The sequence below is a fragment of the Somniosus microcephalus genome, chromosome 1, assembly GCF_052327205.1.
Source record: "Somniosus microcephalus isolate GS21.2 chromosome 1, FLI_Smic_1.0, whole genome shotgun sequence".
Lineage (NCBI taxonomy): Eukaryota > Metazoa > Chordata > Chondrichthyes > Squaliformes > Somniosidae > Somniosus > Somniosus microcephalus.
In genome coordinates this window covers 335,589,418-335,609,845 of record NC_140987.1, presented here as the reverse complement: position 1 = coordinate 335,609,845, position 20,428 = coordinate 335,589,418, and the positions used below count along the sequence as shown (strand labels likewise).

Here is a 20,428-nt window from a genome sequence, read left to right as displayed (position 1 = left end):
CAAAGAAGAGCAGGGGAGTTATCCCTGGTGTTCTGGCCAATGTTTATCCCTCAATCAACATAACAAAAAGAGATTATCTGGTCATTATCACATTGCTGTTCATGTGACCTTGCTGTGTGCAGAAATGACTGCAGCGTTTCCCACATTCCGACAGTGACTCCACTTCAAAATAGTACTTGATTGACTGTAAAGCGCTTTGAGGCATCCGGTGGTCGTGAAAGGCGCTATATAAATGCAAGTCTTTCTTTTTTCATAGAAAGACACAATGGTGGACTCACTTTGTGTGGCTCAAGTATTTTTGGCTAAATTGTATAATTAAAACAAGTATTAATGTTTGGACTATTAAATTGTAAAAAATTTCAAACCCGAACCCAACACGCCTCGAATCCCCCCAAATTGGGTTTTATCAGAGGCAGGGCGGGGGGCGGGCGACCAATCCACTGTCAGGAGGCAGGTCGGTCAGTAAAAGCTTTTAAAGTGGCAGCGTGCCTCCATTTTACCAAGCTTTCTATTTTTAACTCATTTCGGTTTCATTTCTCAGGCCTCAGGAAACTCTGCAGGTAAAAGGAGGTGAGAAGGGCTGAATCCATGAGGTAAGTGCCTTTACAGCACTGCTTGTGGTTCAGGAGGAGCAGGAGTGTTTCTTCTCGGCTCAACAAGCTACTGTGTAAACTCCTCCAAGAACTTGCTGTGGTGTATGTAACTTGTTCCACCTTAAGAGAACTTAAACCTGTTCCACCTTAAGAGATGTACTACTTTCTCTGGCTGCTGTATACGGTAATACCGGTGGTGACCACACCGGTATATAAGTGCTGTGTAGTAATTTGCTGGGTAGTACAGCCCTAACCTCCGAATAGTAAAGACCTATTGAAAAGTTATTCTTGTAGTCTGTGTCAGTAATTGACCTTAAATGTAACTGGAACACACAGACTTAACAGTGGCGACAAGTCCGATCTTACCCTGCGGCAGTTTACATCCACAGCAGCTTCGTCCTCAGAACGGGCGTCGAGAAGAGGCATCCACCCTCATCATCCTGCTGAACAGCACGTCGCGCGGGAGGCATCGAGGACCCGGAGTGAAGAAGAGAAATTCTGAACTCAAAGCCCCCATCAGCGGCAGACAGCTATCTTCCTTCTACCACGGTGGTGGGTAAGCCAATCAGCGAAAGTCGGCCGCGTTGGCTGTAGCGAAGGGGAGGGAAGACGGAGGAAAGAGGGCGGTGAAATCGACCGCAGCCGGTGAAAAGGGCCGGGCCGCATTCGGGCCGAAAGGCGCAGCGACTGGGGCAGCTGAAGGCGCGAGAGCCGCGGTGAATTCGAACGCAGCGGGTGCACATAACCGGGCTGCAAGAAGGGCTGCGAGGCGCGACGGCAGGGAAGCGCGAATGCCCACGGGAACCGCGGTGGAGTAGAAGCAGCATCGGGGGAGTTGTTAACCACTGGGGAGGTGAGACTGGCAGCAGCACAGCAATCGCCATTGCAGTCAGCGGGTGAAGAAGACGAGCGCGGGAAAGACCGCCAAGCGCGGGAAGCCGCCATTTTGGAAAAAAAAAAAAAATTTGCAAAGATGCCTAAACATGGGAACATTAATACTTTTGATAGCGGCATCGAAGATTGGACCACGTATGTAGAACGCATAGAAGTTTATTGTAGAGCAAATAAGATACCAGATGGGGAGAAAGCACTAACCTTATTAAACTTAATGGGTGCGAAGACATACGGGCAATTGAAACACCTTCTATCACCAGAGAAACCGGCGGATAAGACTTTCGCGGATATTGTTACCGTCCTGAAAAATCATTTAAGCCCCACGCCGCTGATGCTAGCGGAACGATTTAAATTTTACAGCAGAAAGCAGCTGAAAGATGAAAACAATGCTGAATTTTTAATTGAATTGCGTAAGCTAGCAAAGTACTGTCAGTTTGGAACAGGACTAACAGATGCGCTAAGAGATAAATTTGTGTGTAGATTGTTAAAAGAAGAGACATAAAAGCGACTGCTTGAGGAGAATGAGCTGACGCTTGATAAAGCTGTCGCTATGGCAGCATCGCACGAAGCTGCAGCGAGAGGCATGGCGGTAATGCAGCTACGGTCACCGGAACTCAGCACAAATCAAATGGTCTTGGGTACAGTAAAATGTTATCGTTGTGGAAAGACAACGCACGATCAGAACCAGTGCTGGTTCAAAAATAAGGAATGCAGAAAATGTGGCAGGCTTGGTCACATAGTTAAAGTATGCCGGTCAGGAGAGAAGACCAGCAACAAAAAGTCACCGCAGGGAAAGTACAGAAAGGTACACAAGGTGACAGAGAACAGTTCGAACGAACAGAAGTCAGATTCAGACGCCAGCAGTAATGAACTGGGTAGCTTAAGAGTACACAACGTTGGTAAGGAAGCAGACCTCCATACAATTTGGGTCACACTTCAGATAGCAGGAGTCCAAGTGAAGATGGAATTGGACACTGGATCGGCATTGACGGTCATGAATAAGAAAGATTACAAAAGGTTATTCCAACATATTCCCCTACGGGATACGGAGATTGTATTGAAAACATACACGGGACAAAGAGTGTACCCCATCGGAAAGATAGAGGTAAAGGTGGTCCACAAGGGCAAAGAAAGCCGAGGAATGGACTTATATGTGCTACCTGAAGGAGGTCCACCACTACTGGGACGGGAGTGGATTAGAAAAATGAATATGGACTGGCATTCCTTAAAAGCACTAACGGTAGATGCCAGGGAAACAGATGTCAAACCTAAACGATTGTCCAGAATATTGGACGATGCTAAAGAGGAACACTGAGAGGAATTACGGCAAACATCAAGATTGAAGAACATGCACAACCAAAATTTTTCAAAGCCAGACCGGTACCCTATGCGATACGACCTGCTGTGGAAGCAGAGCTGGAAGCGCTAGAACGTTCAGGAGTACTGTCTAAGGTAGACTGGAGTGAGTGGGCTACGCCCATTGTTCCCGTGATGAAACGTCCTTCGAGCAACAAGCCGGGAGAACCAGGGAAGGTTCGCATCTGTGGAGATTTCAAGATCACTGTTAATCCGGTGCTTCACACGGTGCAGTATCCGCTTCCGCGGATTGAGGATATCTTCGCTTCATTGTCGGGCGGGAAACACTTCACCAAGATAGACCTGGCGCAGGCGTACTTACAGATGGAAGTTGAGGAAGAGTCACGCCAGTACCTCACGATCAACACGCATAGAGGCTTGTACTGGTATAATTGACTGGTTTTTGGAGTGGCATCGGCTCCAGCAATTTGGCAGAGGGCCATGGAGCAGTTATTACAGGGAATTCCAGGCACACAATGTTACCTGGACGATATTCTGATTACAGGAGATGGTGACGAGGAACACCTCGCAAATTTGGAACTGGTGCTCATCAGATTGAAAGATTATGGACTTCGAGTTAATCGGCAGAAAGGTGAGTTCTTTCAGAAGCGGATCTCGTACTGTGGCCATGTCATTGACCAGGAGGGACTTTATAAGTCTCCTGACAAGATCGAAGCGGTTGTGAAGGCTCCCGCTCCGGTTAATGTATCTCAGTTGAGGTCGTTCCTAGGATTGATTAACTATTACCATAAGTTTCTGCCAAATTTATCCACGGTACTGCACCCGCTGAACGCTCTTTTGCAGAAGGGAGTACCATGGGAGTGGAGTGAGGACTGTAAGAAGGCCTTTCGCAAAAGCAAGGAATTGATAACCTCAGAGGAAGTGTTGGATCACTTCAACCCAACACTGCCTATTCGTTTGGCTTGTGATGCTTCTCCATATGGTATTGGGGCAGTACTCTCACACAAGTTGCCAAATGGCACGGAGAGGCCAGTCGCGTTCGCATCCAGATCATTGACCTCCGCTGAGCGCAACTATGCTCAGATAGATAGGGAGGCTCTCAGCCTTGTGTGGGGAGTAAAGAAGTTTAATCATTACCTGCAGGGCCAAAAGTTTACGCTTCTGACAGACCATCAGCCATTGGTATCCATTTTTAACCCTAAGAAGGGTGTGTCGGTGATGACAGCACAGAGACTCCAGAGATGGTCCCTTTTCCTAGGGGCACATCAATATCAGATAGAATTCAAAGGTACAAAGCAGCATGGTAATGCTGATGGGCTGTCGCGCCTGCCACTACCTGAAGAAGAGGAGACAACGAAGGTTGACCCTGTTGAGTTATTTCACTCGACCATCATCGAGTGTTTACCAGTCACCAATGCAAGTATTGAAAGAGAAACCAGGAACGACCCGACACTGTCCCGAGTCTACGAGGTGACAGTGAAGGGATGGCCAGCACATGGTGATTCTCTGTTACCGGCATTCTCGGCAAGACGAGACCAGCTGTCCGTCTGTCAAGGAACATTGATGTATGGAACGAGAGTGATTATTCCTCCTAAGTTAAGGGAAAGAGTTCTAAAGGAACTGCATGAAGGTCATCTGGGGGGAGTCAAGATGAAAAGCCTTGCTAGGGCTTATGTGTGGTGGCCGGGTATCGACCAACAGATAGAGGAGCTGACAAAAAGCTGCTCAGGGTGCCAAAAAGTGCAAAATGCACCTCCGATTGCACCGCTGCATCCATGGGAATGGCCTTCAGCCCCATGGCAACGCATACATATTGACTTTGCTGGTCCATTCATGGACTCCATGTTTCTAATTGCGGTGGACGCACATTCTAAATGGCCAGAAGTGATCAAGGTGACTACCACTACTTCAGAAAAGGCAATTGCGGTGTTAAGAACAATATTCGCAAGGAACGGATTGCCAGAACAAATATGTTCCGACAACGGACCACAGTTCGTGTCAGAAGAATTCCAAAAATTCTTAAAGAAGAATGGGGTGAAACATTATACCTCTGCCCCATATCATCCGGCTACAAATGGGTTGGCCGAGAGATTTGAACAAACATTCAAAAAGGCAATAAAGGCCATGAGCGAAGATCAGATTCCACTACAACATAAGGTGGACAAGTTTCTACTGGCATATCGAAACGCTGCTCATGCAGTGACAAACCAAAGTCCTGCCATGATGTTTTATAACAGGAGGTTGCGGTCCAGGTTGGACTTGTTAAAACCAAATGTGCGGAGGGAAGTTGAAAACAAACAGTTCCAGCATATAAATAACAAGACCACTTGGAGTTTCGAGGTAGGACAACCAGTGTTGGCCAGGGACTATGGAAACGAGAAATGGCAATCCAGAACAATTCGGGCCAGACAAGGACCCCTGATGTACACGGTAGATGTTGGTAAAAATGTAATACGGCGTCATGCTGACCAACTGGTAGAATCGAGAACAAGGGTCGAACCCATGGTTACGACAGAGACAACCGTGGAAGAAGTTAGTGAACCTGAAGCATCTACCCCGGAAGTGAATGTACCTGATGATGATGTCCAAGACATAAGAGACCAACTAGAGGAGTCACCTCAGCAACAAGAATCAGAGACCCCTGAAAGGCGTTATCCAACTCGAATCAGGAGGCCTCCTGAGAGACTGAACCTTTGAACTGTTTCTACATGAAGTTGTATATGTATATATGTTATTATGTTATGTTAAATGGGGATATAACTGTTAAGCTAAAAAGGGAGGATTGTGGTGTATGTAACTTGTTCCACCTTAAGAGAACTTAAACCTGTTCCACCTTAAGAGATGTACTACTTTCTCTGGCTGCTTTATACGGTAATACCGGTGGTGACCACACCGGTATATAAGTGCTGTGTAGTAATTTGCTGGGTAGTACAGCCCTAACCTCCGAATAGTAAAGACCTATTGAAAAGTTATTCTTGTAGTCTGTGTCAGTAATTGACCTTAAATATAACTGGAACACACAGACTTAACACTTGCCCACCCTCCCCCGCATCACCCACGACCACCAGCTCGCACCCCCGACCACGTAAAAAACTGCAGGATGTTTGGAAAACCCGTACTTCCGAACTTCCCATCCATAACTCCTCCCCGGCTCCGAACGCACGGCTCAGTAAATATCGGGGCCCATGTCTCTGTCATCAGACCCACACAACGTGTTGCAGTCAATACAGCTCAGTAACTTGATCTATTTCCTTTATACAGGCGTCTCCTAAGGATGTCGAGCCCCAGTGGGTTTGTACTCTGTCCTTTCACCTCTGGGGCACTGGGGTGAAATATCACTCCTTCTGATGGCTGCAATTGAAATGAGTTTGGTCCAAATATTACTGGAAGAATAATGGTGAGTTCACAGCGCCCGCCCTCATTAATGTGTAAAAAGCCCAGCAAATTGTCGTGAGGAAGAGAGATGCCATGGGTTGTGAATCGCCCTAAAATACTGGGCAATTTTCACCGCTCCGCCGTTAGCCTTGCAAAAACAGGAGCTCGCCATCAACCTCCTCATCAGTGTCAGGAAATTGCTGGATTTGTGCGGTAAATACGAATGAAGTTTGCAGCAGCCATTTCGGGCTGGTATTTCATGTCGTAAGGTAGGGTGACTATAATTTCTAAACCGAATCCGGGGACACACAGGGTGGCAGCACAGCAAAGTAGCCAGGATAGAAAATGTAGATTGTGCAGCGCAGTGTAGCGAGGCAAAGGGTTTAGTGATTTTGATGCAAACTGAATCTGCAAAAAGCAGCACCAGAACTTGCAGTCTGAATAACGCGGCCGCTGTTCACAGCATCTTCCAGCCGCAATCACCAACTTCTCCCCTTCCTCACAGCCTGACAACACCCACACCATCCCAGGCCACAGTGCGCGCTCTGATCCACCTCCCGGGACATCCCCACGGCCCGGCTCCAGCCACTGCGCATTAGTCTGGTTACCAGCCGCCCCCGTTACTCTGACAATTTGGCTCCGGGCCGGTTTCTCTTCAACCAAATTTCACAGGATTATCCAGGGATTTGGTGGGGTGGGGGTGGGGAGGGGAGGGGGTGGAGCATGCGTACTGCGGCCGCAGAGGACGATCTCTCAGTGGGTCCACTTCTTCTATTGGTTCTAAACAGGAGATTTATACCCCTCCCACCAATGGGAACCCGCCCCACCGCACAGCCCCGCCCACTTTATTGACCGATCACAGGGCAGCTCGGGGTCAAATGGCTCCTGATTTGAATCTGCTCGTATTCGGGGATGAGTTTCCTAAACCGGGGACTCTTCCAAGGACATTGGTTGTCTGGGGGCACAGTCCCTCATCCAGGGACTGTCCTCGGAAGACAGGGATGTATGGCCACCCTATTGTAAGGACCCTGTTTATTGTAGTGTATGTGCCTTTAAGTCAGAACTACTTTTACAGCTCCTGTATACTGTAGTACCGGCAGTGACCACACCTGTATATAAGCTTTGCGCATGCCTCTGTACCCCCAGTCTTGAGACTACCCTCCTCCAGTAAAGACCTGTTTATTGTTAATGTACAGCATCCGTGTGATTATTTAATAACAGCATATCCACTGAACCACGGATCCAACAGTGGCGATGAGTGTCGATTCGAATCTACCTGCAACATAAAAAAAAAATAGTCGAGGCCAGGAACACGGGCGTCGACCACGAGCAACCGCCCAGCAATCAGGCAGAGTTTGAACTTCGCAGGGGAGGCTGTGGAGAGCCGGGCTTGGTTCCCCAGCCACGACGAGCAGCAAGAGACCGACGACAGGTCCAGCGCAGACCCTTCCCGAGCAGCGGCGGCTGGAGCCGACCGACGGCGGAGAGAAAGCTGAGCAGCGTCGACAGGGTAAGACAGAGGGTGAAGAGCGCAGGGCACAGCCGGGGGTTGAACACCGAGCGGCGTCGAGAAAAAGAAAACAAACCGGAGAGAGAGAGGGTAGAGAAACAGCCGGGTTCTAGACCGAGCGGCGTCGAGAAAAAGAAAACAAACCGGAGAGAGAGAGGGTAAAGAAACAGCCGGGTTCTAGACTGAGCAGCGTCGAGAAAAAGAAAACAAACCGCAGAGAGAGAGGGTAAAGAAACAACCGGGTTCTAGACCGAGCGGCGTCGAAAAATATAAAAAGAAGAACGGGCAGAGCACAGCCAGGGCTCACGGGCTGAACAGCGTCCGCGGGGCGAAGAAAGGGGAGCGCGGGAGACGCCATTGAGCCGCGAAGAAAGGGGAGCGCGGGAGACGCCATTGAGTCGCGGAGAAGAAAAAAGAGCGCGGGAGTCGCCATTTTTAGAAGCCGCAGCGGAGAAGAAGGGCGAGCGCGGGAAGGAAGGAAAGCGCGGGAGACACCATTTTGTGCCAGCGGAGAAGAAGGGGAAGCGTGGGAGGCACCATTTTTGACAGTTAACTCACACCCAGGGATGCCGAAGAGTGGCAGTATCTCTACGTTCGACAATGAAGTCGAAGATTGGGCGACATATGTGGAACGTATTGAGGTGTACTGCAGGGCGAATGAAGTGTCAGATGCTAATAAAGCACTGGTTCTGTTAAATTCCATGGGTGCAAAAACTTATGGGTTACTGCAAAATCTAATAACCCCAGAGAAGCCGGTAAACAAGAATTTTGAAAGCATAGTAGAAATCCTACAGGACCACTTAAGCCCCACACCGCTACTGATAGCAGAATGATTTAAGTTCCATAAAAGGAACCAACACAAAGACGAAAGCAATGCTGAGTACCTAACGGAACTGAGCAAGCTATCGAAACACTGCCAGTTTGGAGCGGGACTAGCAGATACGTTAAGGGACAAGTTTGTGTGTGGGCTACAAAGTGATGGAACCCAGAAACGGCTTCTATCAGAAAAGGACCTTACGCTGGACAAAGCTTTCAGTATGGCAGTATCACACAAAGCAGCCGCAAGGGGTGCTGCAGAGATACAACGGAGACCGCAAGAATATGGCACCAGTGAAATGTCCTATGGAACAGGGAAGTGCTATCACTGCGGCAGAACAACACATGACCAGAAAGATTGTTGGTTCAAGGACCAAGTGTGCAGACAGTGTGGGAAAGCAGGACACATAGCAAGAGTGTGCAGGTCTGGGAAGAAAACCAACAGTAAGAAATCTCCACAGGAGAAATACAAAAAGGTACACCAGGTGATGGACAGTGGTTTAGATGAACAGAAAAGTGACACAGACTCCGGAATCAAGGAGCTGGGTTGTCTGAAACTACATAAGGTAACAGAAATGGAGGATCACCAGACTATCTGGATTACACTCAAGATAGACGGAGTCCAAGTGAAAATGGAATTGGACACAGGGTCAGCGCTAACAGTCATAAATCAAAGAGACTACAAGCGGCTATTTTCACATATACCCTTGAAAGCTACAGAGATTGTCTTGAAGATGTATACGGGGCAAAAAGTCTACCCCAAAGGAAAAATAAGGGTGAAAGTGACATATAAAGGCCAGGAAATACCTAAAATGGATATATATGTATTGCCAGATGGAGGACCACCACTGCTAGGACATGAATGGATCCGGAAGATACAATGAGATTGGCATTCCATACAGGCACTGAAGGTTGAGGCCAAAAAGGATGACGATGTCACACCTGGACGACTGTCAAAAATGCTAACTGACGCAAAAGAAGTGTTCCAGGAGGGACTAGGAACACTAAAAGGAATAACAGCAACGATTAAAATAGAGGAAAATGCAAGTCCAAAGTTTCTGAAGGCCAGACCAGTGCCTTATGCGATCAGACCAGCTGTTGAAGCAGAGCTGGAAGGGTTGGAATATTCAGGAGTACTGTCCAAAGTGGACTGGAGCGAGTGGGCTACACCCATCGTTCCTGTAATGAAGAGGTTGTTGAGTAATACGCCTGGGGAACCAAAGAAGGTCCGCATCTGTGGGGATTTTAAGGTGACAGTGAACCCAATCCTTCACACGGTACAATATCGGCTTCCACGAATTGAGGATATTTTCGCCTCGCTATCTGGAGGTAAACGCTTCACCAAAGTTGATCTAGCCCAGGCGTACTTGCAAATGGAGGTAGAAGAAGCTTCGAAACAATACCTTACGATCAACACTCATAAAGGTCTCTATCAATACAACCGGCTGGTGTTTGGAATAGCCTCGGCTCTGGCTATCTGGCAAAGGGCGATGGATCAGGTCCTGCAAGGGATTCCAGGGACCCAGTGTTATTTGGATGACATCTTGGTCACGGGCGAAAATGACGGTGATCACCTCGCCAACTTGGAGAAGGCGCTCACCAGATTAAAGGAGTGTGGGCTACGAGCTAATCGCCACAAGTGCGAGTTTTTCCAGAAACAGATCTCGTATTGTGGCCACGTCATCGATGAAGAGGGGTTACATAAGTCCCCTGACAAGATTGAGGCAGTAGTCAAGGCTCCAGCACTGGAAAATGTGTCTCAACTGAGGTTGTTCCTCGGGCTGGTAAACTACTACCACAAGTTCTTACCAAATTTGTCGACGGTATTACACCCACTGAACACCCTACTGCAAACAGGGGTACCATGGAATTGGGATGACGAACGTAGATGAGCTTTCCAGAAGTGTAAAGAATTGATCACATCAAAAGAGGTGTTGGCCCATTTCAACCCAGCACTACCAATTCGTTTGGCATGTGATGCATCACCCTATGGTATTGGAGCGGTGCTGTCGCACAAATTCCCTGATGGGTTGGAGAGGCCAGTAGCCTTTGCGTCTCGGTCACTAACCTCAGCCGAGCGCAACTACGCCCAGATTGACAGGGAGGCCCTCAGCCTAGTATGGGGAGTAAAAAAATTCAACCACTATCTGCATGGGCAGAAGTTCACCTTGCTGACTGACCACCAGCCACTTGTCTCCATCTTTAATCCTAAGAAGGGCGTTCCAGTGATGACTGCACAGCGGTTACAAAGATGGTCCCTGTTTCTAGGGGCGAATCAATATGAAATAGAATATAAAGGCACGAAACAGCATGGGAACGCTGATGGGCTATCGCGCCTGCCCCTGCCTACTGTGGAGGAAGCACCAGCAGTGGACCCTATCGAGATATTTTATTCGTCAATAATTGAACGATTGCCAGTAACGAACGCGGATATAGAGAAGGAGACCCGCAATGATCCGACGCTGTCTCGGGTGTATGAATTGACGGTGAGGGGATGGCCAACTCATGGCGACTCACTGTTGCCAGCATTCTCATCCAGGAGAGAACAGCTGTCAGTATGCCAGGGGACAGTGATGTGTGGATCCAGAGTGGTGATTCCACCAAAGTTAAGGGAGAGAGTGCTAAATGAGCTACATGAAGGTCATCTGGGGGGACTGAAAATGAAAAGCCTTGCTAGGGCTTATGTGTGGTGGCCAGGAATCGATCAACAAATCGAGGACCTAACTAAGAGCTGCTTAGGATGCCAGAAGGTCCAAAATGCTCCACCACTTGCCCCTCTACACCCATGGGAGTGGCCCTCCTCTCCATGGCAACGGGTGCATATTGATTTTGCTGGTCCATTCATGGACTCAATGTTCTTAATAGCAGTGGATGCTCATTCAAAGTGGCCTGAGGTGATAAAAATGTCTTCAACCACTACAGAGAAAACGATTGCAGTCCTACGGACCATATTTGCCAGAAACGGTTTGCCAGAGCAGATTTGCTCTGATAATGGACCACAGTTTGTGTCCGACGAGTTCCAAAAATTTATGAGAAGGAATGGGGTAAGGCATTACACATCCGCCCCGTATCATCCAGCCACAAATGGATTGGCTGAGAGGTTTGTACAAACCTTTAAGAAGGCGATAAAGGCCATGTGCGACGATGAAATTCCACTACAGCATAAGATGGACAATTTCTTATTAGCCTACCGAAACGCGACACATGCAGTTACCAACCAGACCACGGCCATGATGTTCTTTAACCGAAGGTTGAGATCTCGTCTGGACTTGCTCAGACCAAATGTGCGAAGAAATGTTGAGGACAAACAATTCCAGCACATCAATGAGAAGCCAACAAGGAGCTTCAATGTGGGGCAACCAGTCTTGGCCCGTGGCTATCGAACAGAGAAATGGCAACCTGGAACGATATGTACAAGGCAGGGGCCATTAATGTACACAGTGGATGTCGGGGAGAACATTGTGAGACGCCACGTCGATCAGATCTTAGCGTCACAGGAACGCGTCAACCCCATGTCTCGAGTACCTGGGGATGAACCCGACATATCGGTAGCATCTTCCTCAGACCCAGTAGCAGTGGAACCCAATGAACTACCCGATGAAAAGGGGTCAGAATCGCCTCTGCACCAAGAACAAGAACCTCCGGAAAGGCGCTATCCTGAAAGGGTCAGGAAGCCGCCCCAAAGACTGAATCTATAAATGGACTTTTGTTGTTTAATGTACATGTTGAAATGTTAATTGTTATTTGAATATTAGGGGTACTACTAATCTAAAAGGGGAGGAATTGTAGTGTATGTACCTTTAAGTCAGAACTACTTTTACAGCTCCTGTATACTGTAGTACCGGCAGTGACCACACCTGTATATAAGCTTTGCGCATGCCTCTGTACCCCCAGTCTTGAGACTACCCTCCTCCAGTAAAGACCTGTTTATCGTTAATGTACAGCATCCGTGTGATTATTTAATAACAGCATACCCTCAGAACCACGGATCCAACATTTATGATGTGATTTATGGTCCTGACATGAAGCTCAACCGTGGTGGCTCAGAAAGGGAACAATTGAAACTGTGGTGTCTCACTCCTGCAGGTAGTAAATTGTTAGGTATTTTAAATTTTACATTTTATTCTTACTTTTCCTTTCTTTCTTTTCTTTCTCTCATAATCCAATCATTCTTTCCCTTGCTATATTTCTCTTTCTGTATCTAATTTGACTCTAATTCACTTTTGCTCTGTTTCTTTCTCTATCATTGGTTGAGGAGATAAACCATTGGACCCAATGTTCAGAAGGTCCCAGATGCCCTGTTGACCTCGCCGTGCCATTATCAAATCACATTTCCAGCAGTTTGCTCACTGCGCGATGCCCCACTCCAGCAAATTCTGGCCCATATGTGCTTTATTGAACATCCCAGTTACCAGAATCTGTAGCCCCAGACCAAGGAGACGCTCTTCTGTATACTCGCGCATTTGGAAGGGAATTACTGGGCCAACATTTTACATGTCAATAAAATGAAAAATTTAACAATTGCACGATTTGCCCCCTCGCATCTGCGACTGAGGGTCCAAGGAGGTGCATTGCACAAGAGGTCATCGTTGTACGTATCCTCACACTGTTCCCTTTCGGGAACTGTATGAAGTGGTGGAAGGATTTATGGCCGTGATTAACGCTCATTCCGTGACCGTAACCATCTTTGAACCAGCCATTAGGGTGGTTAGTCCTATGGCATGAGGGTTTTACGGGCTCCCACAACCCATCTGAGGGGGGGGGGGCACCCACACCCATGGACGCAAGTATCCCGCTGGATGTCCACCCAGAATTTATAGTTGGAGCTCCGACTCCACTTGCCGGGACTGTCTGGAGTGGGGTTCGAAACCCCACTCCTTCTGGCCCAGCGGCGGGGATGCTTACTGCTACACAAAAGGCCCACTCCGCACAAAAGGTGACACCCATACGTTTCCTGCGCCTTTTCCCTCCCTGTGACTGGAGCCCTATGCTGCCACTTGAAAGACCAAGCTATCATCTGCCCTTTTTGCGGCGCCTTTGACTTCTCATTACCAATGATGAGCAGGCGCTGCGCCTCCACCTCCTTGAGGAGATTGCTGAGGTCATCATCAGTTCAATTGGGAGTTCTTTTAATGCCGTGAATTGTGCTCATTCCAGCCATTTCACGTTGTTAATCGGATTGGGCCTTTGGCGTAGCGGTAGGATCCCCGCCGCTGGGCCAGATCAGGGTAGGGTTTCGAACCCCGCTCCAGACAGTCCCGGCAAGTGGAGTCGGAGCTCCGGCTCTAAATTCTGGGTTGACATCCAGTGGGATATTTGCGTCCGTGGGTGTGGGTGGCCCCCCCTCCTTGTATAGCTTGTGGGAGCCCGTAAAACCCTCCCGCCATAGGACTAACCGCCCTAATGGCTGGTTCAAAGATGGTTGCGGTCACGGAATGAGCGTTAATCATGGCCATAAACCCTTCCACCACTTCATACAGTTCCCCAAAGGGAACAGTGTGAAGACACGTATGACGACGACATTGCTAAATAAATAAATGGAATTAAAAAAAATCTTTTAGGGCTTTTAAAAGTCTTTAAATTGCTTTAATTCTGTTTAAAACTACTTCAGATTCTTCAAAATAATTTAAACGTTTTTAAAAGTTTATAAAAGTTACCAAAAGCTTCAAAAAGCTTCCAAAAACCTATTTAAACTGCTGCTTTGCATGTAAAAATGCTTAGCAGCTTGGCAGAAACATTGGGGGCGTGTCCTGTTAAACTGAGACCTCAAGGGGCGTGTCTCAGTTGCACAGCGCGCTCCAGGCTTCGCGCTGGCTGCACTCCTGGGCGGCGTGACGTCAAACGCTGCCCGGGATTCTTCAGATTCAAAATGGAATTCCAGGCGTCCCTGGAGGTGATCGGCAGGCGCGTCGGGTAAGTGCAAATCAGGACCTTGCACGCGCGGCAAGCCCCGTTCACGGATTTCTGGCCCATTGCTTCACCAACTGTAAGATTCGCAAAATTCCCACATTCCCTCAAGGTTATTAATAAAAGGGACCCTGCATGGACATTTTAAAAAGGGTACCCAAAAGATGGCGTCCGCACCTCGTGACCAAAAGCCTGTAAGATTTTAAAAGCCTGGACTCTGCAGCTCAGAACAAGCAGCTTTGGGAAATTGAAACTTAAAATGCATTTCTGTGAAAAGGACTCTTGTGTTTGGAGGGCCAGACAGCTAAGCAAACATTTGAATATGCATTTTCATCAAATTGGAACAGATCAACCCAGTTAGGCCTAAACAGGAGGCCATTAGTTTGTTCGCATAAATAATCAGAAACAACTTAAGGAAGCCATCGAGGCTGGACAGGCCGATTAAAATGCATTAATGACAATACAGCCTGGACATCAGGCCATTAGGTGCGATAAACGGCCATCTAAAAACAGTTATTTTAGATTGCTATAATCATTTAAAACAGCCGGCCAAAATTGAAAAAATGAACTAACCTGATTTGGCGTGCAGATAAGGGGCTATTGAAAGGAGTATAATTGCAGGCCCCGGGTAGCAATCTCTCTCTTGGCGCTTGCTGTCTCGCTCTTGCCCTTGCTCCTGCTCTCATGGCTCCGGCCTTTTGGGCTGCCCGTACTCGTGCCCTGGCCTCATGGCAGGTTCTCTCCTCGCTCCCCATAGCAGAGTTTCAACAGCTAAGGACACCACACCAATTGCAGGGAAGGGGAACGAGACCCGAGTCCATAGTCATCCAGGATGCCCAGGCCGCAAAAAGGGGGCGAGACGAAACTGAGTAGGCAGCCCAGGGCTTGTATAGTAACCGAACGAGACAAGACGAATTGAGACGAAGAGTAAGGTAGACCCGACAAAGAGCAGAGAAGGGCAGCAGAAGACGTATTAATTAAAACCCGAGTGCCAAGTTATAAGCTGATGCTCGGGGAAGAAAGTATCTGAGGACAGTGAGACTAAGTTGGTTGGGCGAACCCCACAATTAAGCTGGCAAGCCCCTTGTTGAACACTGCAAACGCAGGTGTCCACGCCATGACAAATATGCTGGCATTCTATGGATGGGTAGTTAAATCTAAGCAGTAAAAACTGCTAATCGTCTTATTGATGTAACGTTACCGCCGACGACCGCCCGACTGTCACATCATGACAAGATGACGATGGCAGCGGAGGAGAAGAAGGTGTGTCGCAGCAGCAGCTCCAGCACCACACCCTGAGACCACGTGGCGAAGGGGTACCTAAGAGGGCAAAAGACCAAACCTCAAGACCTGCATCCGTTAAACAGTTGGCTTTGCTTTGGAATGGTGAGCATGAATTCTGGCCCCTCATAGCTTAATCTAGTTAGGTATAGGGGTGGGATAAGGATAAGGGGATCGTTAAAGTAATTGTTTTTCCCTCGATGTGCCATGTGTTCCCCATTCCCTGTATAAGTATATAGTTATTTTGTATTGGCCTGTATTTTATTCTAGTAATTTTCTCATAAAACTGTTTTATTTTCTGTTTTAATAAAACCTTGGCTTTCTTACATCCAAACCACTTGTCTACTCGAGTCTTTCTGTACTGCCGCCTGTACCTAAGTCTAGAACCCAGGGGCGTGGGAGCGATTCGAACCGCTCACAAACAGTCAGGGGCATAACTGACTGAGTGCACGCGCAACACCCGCCACCCCCTACACCAACCTACACAGAATCTCATACCCCATGGGAAACTCAAACACTGAGGACATTTCACTACAATTAAATAAGAGCTCAATAGCTCAGGAAACCATCCCAAAACCACTTTTCACATTCTTAAACAACTTCAACAGCTCAGGGAGCCATCCCAAAACCGCTTAAACAAATTACACAACTCAATGTTAAATCGAGCCTGCCAAAATCTAACAATAAATCTAAACTGATTTGGCACACAGACTAGCAGGCCTCGATTAGTATAATTGGAGGCCTGTTCAAGCAGTAAAACAGTTCAAACAGTTGAAACAGTTCCAAGTGCAAGTTGAAGAAAGGAGTTCAAGAAGAGCCATCATCGAGTAACATCAAGATCAAGGAGCAAGCATCTCGAAGCAGTTCTCTCTCTCTCGAAGAAGAAGTAACAAACCATCGAACACCTCGCGGCAACAAGGGCCCCACGAAACAACCAACCGAATATTACCCTCAGCCAACTGGGTAATATTGGGCCACCGCAACCAACCGAAAACCAACTCGGAAGAAACCGAAGATCTGCAAGTTTATTTCCACGCTACAAACTATGCTTACTTACCCCTGGTTAAGATTTTATTCAAAAAGACTCTAAGCCCTATTTCTAACCAAAGAAAATTGGGTACTCACCTGATAGATCCAATACGCATCCTACCACATCTGCGGACTCGCGAAGACTGACCAGATACACAGGTGAAGTCCTCCACCGCGTACCGGGTACAGCAGGCCCCAACCGACACATCTAGTGAACCCAGAAATCGTGAACCAGCTCAACTGTCAAGGAGTCGCTTGGTGAGCATTATCCCTGGTCCTTTAGAGCCTAACTTAGCTAGTAAGGTGGGATTGGGAGGGGTGAGATATTTGTCTACTGTAATTTTCCCTCGTGTATGTCGAAGTGTTTCCCCATTTTATTAGAGTGTTATTATTGTGTTGTATTTTCTTTCTCAAATAAAATTCAAAGTTCTTGCACCAAAACCAGTTGTCTGCTGCACTTTTATCACAACCCCCAAATAAGTCCAAGGTCTAGAACCAAGGGAGTGGGAGTGATTCGAACTGCTCAGGAGTCAGAGGTGAAGCTGACCCCACACACCACCCCCTGCAATACTAAAAGAGAGGAGGACAAACGGGAATCTGAATAACTTAGGAGGAGAATTTACAACACCCATCAGGAAGGCAGAAAGAAATTACAAAGTCAAAATATCAAGCAATCTAAAAAAAAACTAAAATGTGTTCTATAGAAACATAAATAACAAAAGGAAAATTAAAGTAGGGATAGGGCCACTAAGGATGAGCAAGATAAACTGACACAGAAATGGCAGAAGTATTGAATAACTACTTCACCTCAGTTTACACTAAAGAAGATAACAAATTAGACACTTCACTAGAAGAAGAGATTAAAAAGAATATTAATACATTTGGATAGAAAGGGAGAAAATAATGGACAAATTAGCAAAACTAAAACAGGATAAAACCCGAGATCCGGATGGGATACACCCACGCATACTCAAGGAGACTGGGGATGAGATAGCAGAGGCACTAGTTTATATATACAAAAGTTCCATAGAGGAGGGTTAGTGCCAGAGGACTGGCGGACAGCTAATGTTGTTCCTAGATACACAAAGGGAGATAGCACAAAACCTGGGAACAATAGACCAGTCAGCTTAACGTCAGTGGGAGGAAAGATACTGGAATCTAGACTAAAAGAAGTGAGAGAAGAGCATCTAGGGACAGAAAATATAATAAAAATAGTCAATATGGATTCCGACAGCCTAAGTCATGCTTAACTAACCTAATAGAATTCTTTGAAGAGCTAATTTACATTAATGATTTGGACATTGGAATAAGTAACTCAATATCAAAATTTGTAGATGATACCAAACTAACACTGTGGAAGATTGCAACACAATGCAAGAACACATTAGAAAACTTGCAGACTGGACAGTTAAATGACAAATGAACTTTAACAGATAAATGTGAGGTGATTCTCTTTGGTAGGAAAACAGAAACACACCGACACCTTAGAACACAAGAAACTGAATGGGGTAGAAGAGCAAAGGGATCTCGGGATACAGGTGAAAAAATCATTCAAAACAGCATCACAGGTCAGCAAAGCAATTAAAAATGATAACAAAACACTGGGATTTATTTCATGGGGTACAGAATTCAAAAGTAGAGAAGTTATGTTAAACATGTATAGGACCCTGGTCAGGCCACACTTAGAGCCCTGTGCACAATTCTGGTCTCCATACTATAAAAAGGACATAGAAACACTGGAGAAAGTGTAAAAAAGATTTACAAGGATGGTGCCAGGACTCAGACATTAAAGTTTTCAGGAAAGATTGAACAGGTTAGGCTTTCTTCTTTAGAAATGGGAAGACATAGAGGAGACTTGAGAGAGGCCTTTAAAATTATGAATGGTTTGGACAGAGTAGATGTGCTATAAAGTCGAAATTCTTCTTGTGCGAAGCAAACAGTGGATCGACATAAATCGGCCAGCAAGTTCTGGAGATTCGAATCTCACACCATATCTCAAACTCCCTGAACTTGCTCCCCGATTTGTACATTAATAAAGGCATTCTTTGTTAACACGCCGTTATTTTTACAGCAAGATTCGGCCCAATATCTATTTATAATGTAAACAACTGGCTCTACATTGTGTACTGATAATGTTAATTGATTGCTCTGTGACATCCTGTTCTGTTTTTCTGATTTTCTCACATTTAAGAGAAAAGGTTGAACAAACAAGTCTGTCGATCTCCAGACATTCCAGCTGATTATTCAGCTCCAATCCCTGTCCAGTATATACAACCACCATTTAATTGTGTGGTACTTTAGGGTCTGAATATCACTTTCCACCAGAATTACTGCTGTGGATCCAAGTATTGATTGTCAGTGTCTGTAATCTGGAACAATTGTGTGTAATTTCATATCTAACAGATGATTGATTTCAGAGAGATGGTTAAAGTTGTGAGACCCTGGTTGATATTTTTACTAGTTCTGGTTTACCTGACTGTGCAACCTCTGAAACAGGCTTGTCTTGTACATGAGCCATGTGTCCAAGGATGGAGAAGATGGCAAATCCAGCAAACACACTCGTAGCACAATTAACAACACAGACAATGATGGTATCTGTGTAGCAGTTATTGTGGAATTTGTTGTAGGAAGACAGTGTTGTTAAACTGCCCCAACCCACTGTGAGGGAAAAGAAAATTTGTGTTGCAGCATCTTTCCAGACCTGGAAAATAGAAGGTAGAATTAGTCAGCACCGGGAGATTTTACATCAACTGTTTCAGCTGTGGGAAGCTTACCTGATTCCAGCTACACAATCGTCGACTCCCCACCCATCCACCATCTGGATCTGTCTGACGACCATTGATGTGCCTCAATGCGGGTGTTCTCCACCATCGACCTCAAGTCAGCGTACCACCAGCTCCCTATCAGACCGGAGGACCGCCCGTACACCGCCTTCGAGGCGAACGGACGCCTCTACCAATTCCTCAGAGTCCCCTTTGGGGTGACGAATGGGGTCTCGGTCTTCCAGAGGGAGATGGACCGCATGGTCGATGACCACCACTTGCAGGCAACCTTCCCCTACCTCGACAACGTCACCATCTGCGGTCACAACCAGCAGGATCACGACTCGAACCTCGAGAGGTTCCTGAAAACCGCACAAAAACTCAACCTCACTTACAACGAGGACAAGTGCGTTTTCAACACCACGCACCTCTGCATACTAGGCAGCGTGGTGGAGAATGGGGAAATCGGACCAGACCCCGACCGATTGCGCCCCCTACGGCAGCTCCCCCTGCCCAACACTCCCAAAGCCCTGAAAAGGTGCCTGGGGTTATTTTCTTATTATGCCCAATGGGTCCCCAACTACTCCGACAAAGCCCGCCCCCTCTTGAAAGCATCCTCTTTTCCGCTCTCTGCTGAGGCCCACGCCGCCTTCAAAAGCAATAAGCGGGATATTGAGCGGGCCACGCTACAGGCAGTGGACGAGAACACTCCCTTTCAAGTGGAAAGTGATGCGTCTGACTTTGCCTTGGCGGCCACCCTCAACCAGGCGGGGCGGCCCGTAGCTTTCTTCTCGAGGACCCTCCAAGGGCCCGAGATCGGACACTCCTCCATGGAAAAGGAGGCCCAAGCCATCGTGGAGGCAGTGCGCCACTGGCGGCACTACCTAGCCGGCAAACGCTTCACCCTACTTACCGACCAGCGGTCGGTAGCGTTTATGTTCAAT

General features: G+C 47.2%; 1 protein-coding gene across 1 annotated transcript in view; it reads right to left on the bottom strand.

Moving 5' to 3' along the window:
• Positions 1-20,428, bottom strand: part of LOC147124918 (sodium- and chloride-dependent neutral and basic amino acid transporter B(0+)-like) — a 216,766-nt gene that overhangs the window by 6,603 nt on the left and 189,735 nt on the right. Inside the window, exon 6 of the mRNA XM_085988275.1 lies at positions 19,163-19,423. Coding sequence (XP_085844401.1) covers positions 19,163-19,423 — 261 coding nt within the window. The remainder of the gene's footprint in view (positions 1-19,162; positions 19,424-20,428) is intronic.